The 6,140-nt window shown below is 37.0% G+C and overlaps 1 protein-coding gene across 1 annotated transcript; it reads left to right on the top strand.

Moving 5' to 3' along the window:
• The first annotated feature begins 232 nt into the window (after window positions 1–232).
• cyb5b (cytochrome b5 type B) lies at window positions 233–5,723 on the top strand. The gene is made up of 5 exons (XM_073465081.1): window positions 233–706; window positions 2,347–2,475; window positions 3,588–3,614; window positions 3,772–3,803; window positions 4,122–5,723. Exons 1-5 carry the CDS (start codon window positions 506–508, stop codon window positions 4,210–4,212), a joined length of 480 nt encoding a protein of 159 aa, XP_073321182.1. The 5' UTR covers window positions 233–505; the 3' UTR covers window positions 4,213–5,723.
• The last annotated feature ends 417 nt before the right edge of the window (window positions 5,724–6,140 follow it).

The following is a 6,140-nucleotide window of genomic DNA, read 5'->3' as shown; positions in this document are numbered from 1 at the left end:
ATGATGACAAAGAAGTTACGAAATGAGGCCTGCACATAAAACTCCTGTTACGTCACCAGAAACGCACTGTATGCGCATCGACAGCGCACAGTTGACATCCTCTGCAGAATGTTCTGGTCTCGTGATGATGAACTGGTCGATTGTGATTGGTCATCACTCCAAAAGTCACGCTCTCATTGGTCAGTCGCTGTGTTTGGGCTTCATGGTGAAATACCACGCATGTCATTGGTCTGTTTCACATGTCTGCTGATGTGCCGGGTTAGGGTGTTTTTCTTGATTTCGTAACCCAACACTGTTTAGATTTGGTGGCTTAAGAAATAGCGTTAATGTTAGCTAGTCGTTACGGTGACATTCGGGGCTTGTTGGACCACAACTAACCGTATCCATACGAGGTGGAAACGGATCTACACGTAGCTAGACAGCGCTACATCCGTACCTGGCTAACAAGCTAACGTTAGCTAAGCGCTCAGTCGATATAGCTTAGGTTATTTGCATTACCGTCAGAATGGGTGAGGAAATTAACGAGAACCTCATCAACACATGCAATGGACCTGCTGATGCCAACAGTGTCGAGGAGAACAGCGAAGCGGTAGAAAGTGGTGTAAAATATTACACGTTAGAAGAAATACGAGTACATAATATGTGCAATGACACATGGCTCATCATTCATGACAAAATATATGACATCACAGGTTTCCTCGAAGAGGTAAGACATGATTTCTGTCAGCTGGTAGCAACTACTGAAGCTATAACCCTGTTATATTACACGTGTGTGCTCTCAGCCTTTGGTTATCCAGTTTGGGATCAGACCAGTGTTACTTCCCGGAATTACAAAACGATAGCCGTTCGCCTCATGCATTGACGTGTAGCGTTTGCTGAATGTGTTTACTCAAGCTGTTATCGACCCTATCCAGCATTCAACCTCTCTGTTTAAAGTTAATTAGGGGTTGAACAAGGTTACGTTTCGATGCTGAAGTTGGCTTCTGATTCGACGCTTCCAATTTGGCAGTCGAGGAGAAAGTTGAGGGAAACTTGACCTGTAGCCTGCGATGCTGGACGCTTTGTTAGACACCTTTCAGACCTAACCTGTCTGAGTGCCACTTTGAAATGTGTGAAACCTTTTATTCTTTAGTGAGCAGGCCAAAAAAAGGGAGATTTCCACTGCTTTTTAACTTCTAGACCACATTGGACCAGGTCCAAAAATCACTTTACCTAGATTTATTAAAGCTGGACTAGATTATCACAGAGACGTTGGAGACTATTTATGACACGGTTTCATATTTATATTTGTGAAAGTTTACCATTTGTGAAAATGGATATAACGCAACGAATCGGAAGCTAACTTCATCGTCGTCCTCAGGTTATTTTGAGCAGACCACAATAAGTGAGACAGTACATGCAGTGTGATAGGTAACCATGCTAACACTGTAAGATAAGCAACAGTGAAATAAGTGACATGGTCTTACCAGAAATACCAGTGCTGGAGCAAGTTTTCAGATCCTCCACTGAAGTAAAACTAGTACTGCCACAGAGTTAAAATTCTTCATTACAAGTAAAAGTTCTGCATTCAAACCTTTAACTTTATACTACATAAGTATTCAATATCCAAAATAGCACTTTTTAGAGTCTTAACAGTAGGGGTCGACTGATATGACTTTTTCAGGGACGATACGGATATCGATTATTAGGAAATCAAGGAGACTGGAAACCGATATTTGGGACTTGGGATTTGTGTTAAAAGTTAAAATCTCAGTGTCAAAATTTTGAACAACCCGCGACCACAACTTGCTCAAGTTCCATTCTTAAGTAAAACATTTTAGCTACTTTTGTTCAGTATTTACTTTTTTGGCTACATCATACTTCTTTTGCACTTCATATATTTCCATTTCCATTTACATAGTTAAAGTTACTAGTTACTTTGCAGATTCAGATTATTCAGTGTTTATAGGCCACTTATTGTGACGTGTTACCAATTGGATATTGTGTGAGAGCATCAGAGCCAAAGTAGCAAGTTTAAAAAAAAAAAAAAATGTATTCATGTTTGCAATGCATGTTCCTCAGTGGTTCAGAGAGGAAGGAAACATTCTACAAGTTTTAATAGAACAAATCTTATTAGAGCTGTGGAAAGCCTTCAGGTTCACGTCAACTACAGGATAGGAACTTCTTTTTCAATTAGAAAAATGGAAAATGATTAGTTTTCTTATTGGTTTTGACAATGAAGTACTAAAGTACTAAACTGCCCCTGCTTTGCACTAAACCTAATCAAGCATTGAAATTAGCTGTATAATATTCTAAGCAAGGGAATTAACTAGCTCCTTCCTGTGTCAACCCATTCTTTGTCCTCAGCATCCAGGAGGTGAGGAGGTTTTGCTGGAGCAGGCAGGTGCAGACGCCACAGAGAGCTTTGAGGATGTGGGTCATTCCACAGATGCCAGGGAGATGCTTCAGCAGTACTTCATTGGGGAGCTTCACATGGTAAGATCAGACCTCTGATTTCTTGCCTCTAGGGTTTTTACATGATGTCCATATCACTCAAATACCAACAACAAACTCACTAATCAACAGTATTACCTAAATCTAACCTAATCAAGCAGAGCAATCAATCTATGTCACCATTTGGTGCACATGTTGCTTGGAATCACAAGGTGCCATGGAATAATTTGGGTTTTACACACTTAATAGTACATTGGGGGACATGATACCACAGTGGAAATTGACTTGTAACGCCCTTTTAGATGAGGTTGTCTTGTGAGCGTAGTTCTGTATCCGACGAGAAAGAGCAAAATTAGGCCAATAGAGGTGCATTGTTTTGGTTTTACCTTACTGCTGAAAGCTGTAGCTTAGGTATACATTTAAATGTATTTAAAAGAATATCTCATGTGTCCCAAACAGCCTCAGCTTTCAGTTTTTATTACCTGGTTTTCATCCATCCATCAATTAAAAAATTATATAAAAATATGTAGAGATGGTCATCCAACTAAACTGAGCAAAACCCATGCTGTTATTGGAGATCATGCCAGTAGAATAGCAGGGAAGAGTGGCTGGAGAAGACCCCATCCTGGGGAACAAAAAAACATGACTGTCTGCCAGAAGACACAAACAGGCATGTGAAAGAATGAGAGCAGAAGCAAAAGGTTCTGTTGTGTGATGAAACAAAAACTAAACTTTTCCACCCGAAAACAAAGTGTTGTGTTTGTTGGAAATTGTTGGAAATAGAAAAAAAAGTTTTGGCTCACTGTAACCATTCCTCCTGTGTAAATTGGTCATTGCAAATCCCTTCCCTAGGCCCTTTTTTTGTAGTGATGGAGGACAAAATCCACAGCCTTCGTTACTTATAAAATGTATTTCAGAGTTTATATGATGCAAATATGAGGCTTTACCATCTGAACTAGAAAAATCAAGTGGGCATTTTCCAAAGTTACAATCTTATTAGTATTTAGATTTTCTTGTTTCATATGAACACATCTGAGTTTAGATCCACTATGGATTAGCCACGAAACTTACTTACTTTTCATTCTAAGTTTTGAGTGTAATTTGTGTCAGCTACACAAAGACAATAATACTTATTTTGTTGTTTTTCTTTGTAGGATGACAGAAAAAAGGAGCCCGTAAAGGTAAGCTTGTCTTTTCATCTGACACCATCCTAAGTGCAACAGAAAAGTCACTGAAACAGAACCCACTAAGACAATACAATGATTTTTTTTGGGGGGGGTTTGGTGCTAAATCACACAATATCTCTTTTAATTTCCGTCCTTTTATTTTCTGCCACAGGAGGTACACAACTCAAATTCGGGAGAGTCCAGGTGAGTCATCATGCCGAACAATAGACCAGTCTTATTGTTTCCTGTTTCTTGTACAAAGTCCTCTTTCAAGTTATTGACAAAACATGCTTCTGGAAATGAGAAGCAAGAAGAAAAATGATTCAGAGTAATTTGCTGTATGCGTACAAATATGAGATCTTCACTGTTTTCTGTATTATTGATTTATGGTTTCCTCTCGTTTCCTTTCTTTTCTGATAAATTCACAAATATATGTATCTTATTGTTGCCTTTTCTTGTTTGTTTTTGTCCATTTTAATTGCTCTGGCTCAATAAATCAATGATGTTTAATTTTCCCTGCAGTTCCTGGACCGTGTGGTTGATACCCGCCGTTGCTGCAGTTGTTGTTGGCGCCATGTATCGCTTCTACATGTTTGAACACAAGTCCTCTTGAGTGCTGCTGGCATCCCGTTTGCATCTCATTCTTTTCATCAGGCCTTGAAATGTTTGACCAAAACCTCCATACACACACTGAACGCACACAAGTAGGAGTGTGTGCATCTTCTGCAACAAGAACAGGAGGGAACAGTTTGATAAAGTACTTGTCTGTCTACGTAGAGTGCACCAAATAGACAGCTGGGCAGAGACTTTATTAAATTGTCTGCCTTCAGTTTCTTTCTGTTTCATTGTCACTATGCCTGTTGTCATTCATGTTAAACGTTGTCTTTTAACTTAAACTTTCATATGCATTTGACCAAGTTTGGTCTCTGTGTGCTTTTTAACCATTTGCCTGCTCAGATAAAGGTTTTGCTAACATACCCCATCATTTTACTGAATGGAAACACTGAAGGATGAAGTATGCAGAATGGTGATGAAATCAGGGTAATAGTTAACAGTGACCATTCTACCGTTTACACTGAATTATAAATTCTAATGCATTTTCTTAGTTTGAATAAAGTGAGAAATGTTACTGCTGCCTAACTCTTAGTAAGAATCTTGAGTTTATTCCCTTCACTCCTTAGTACACAGTTCTGATGTTAAGCAATTCTTGATTGCATTTATCCTTTAGTTGTAAATGCATAAACTTTCCAACCTTGTAGCTGCAGTGTCAAATCTTTGCGTCTGTTCCTTTTTGAACATAGTGGTGGACTATATTGTTATCAGTGATTATTTAAGGTAGAGCTTCTGTTATCAGGAATATGTGTACATTTCAAAACACCTGGTCCATATATTAATATAAATTATGTGGTATGTAATCGAAGAGTAATATTTTATTACCCAGATATAATAACTGACCGTGAATGATTGAGTTGATAGCAGAGAAGTATTTGTTATTTGATTGTTTTGTTTTTTAAATTTAATGTTCCTCACTATACCGTTTGTTATTTAACTGATGCTTTTTCACAGCTTTGTTTCATTGTAATACATCTTAATTCTATGTTAAGGGTGAATAATACTGGCAGCTGTCACTGGAGGGTTTGAATTATTGCATTGAATGAACTTGGGCAGTTGTCATAAGAGTCGTAGATGGATGTCTTTAAGGCTAAAGTTGGTTAGCCGACATTAAATAATCATCTATTTCAATTACTCAATTAATTATCCAGGTTGCTGTTCATTTTCTGGTTCTGGCTAAGCTAAGGTTTGCATAGCATTTCTTAAGTCACACCTTTTATTGGATATTCTGAAATAGGCATTTTATACTATATTACTATCACAAAAAGCATTTTCCAACTTCAATGACCATTACAATTCGAAGTCAATTTACCACCTGTCAGTTCACAAAAGTTCAAATTTTCTTAATTTAACTTGCTGCTATTTTTACATGTGGCTGCAGTATTTACTTGCAGATGTCAAAATGTAGTTGGATGACTTTGAAGATAAATATTTGCCATCTGTTTGCATTTCAACTGCCATTTCCTGTCATTAAAAGTCTCTTTGAATAAAATGTATCTTTCAAAAATTCAACTGGGTAGTCATTGTATACTGAGTGAATCACTTAAGATTATATATACATTCAGTAAAAATGGGGATTACTATCAGGATTACAGATAAAGAATCATATAGTAGTCCGTAGCCATGCACAAAACTTCACACGTATTAAGAGTAAGTAAAGTAATCTCACTGATATTTTATCATCTTTATTTGCATATGTTTGCTATTGAGGTTATCCAAAAGTAACAGAAAGTAGTCAATTTACATTACTTTAATAATGTGATTCTTGAATTAGATTACTGACAAAAAAACAGGAAATTAGTAACTTTTGGATTACATTTTTAAAGTAACCCTCACAACCCTACTTAAGATACATAATATGTATATATATATATATATATATATATATATATATATATATATATATATATATATATATATATATATATA

The sequence above is a fragment of the Pagrus major genome, chromosome 4 (assembly GCF_040436345.1).
Source record: "Pagrus major chromosome 4, Pma_NU_1.0".
NCBI classification, from domain to species: Eukaryota; Metazoa; Chordata; class Actinopteri; order Spariformes; family Sparidae; genus Pagrus; species Pagrus major.
The sequence above is the reverse complement of the archived record's forward strand: the minus strand, read 5'-3'. Positions and strand labels throughout refer to the sequence as shown.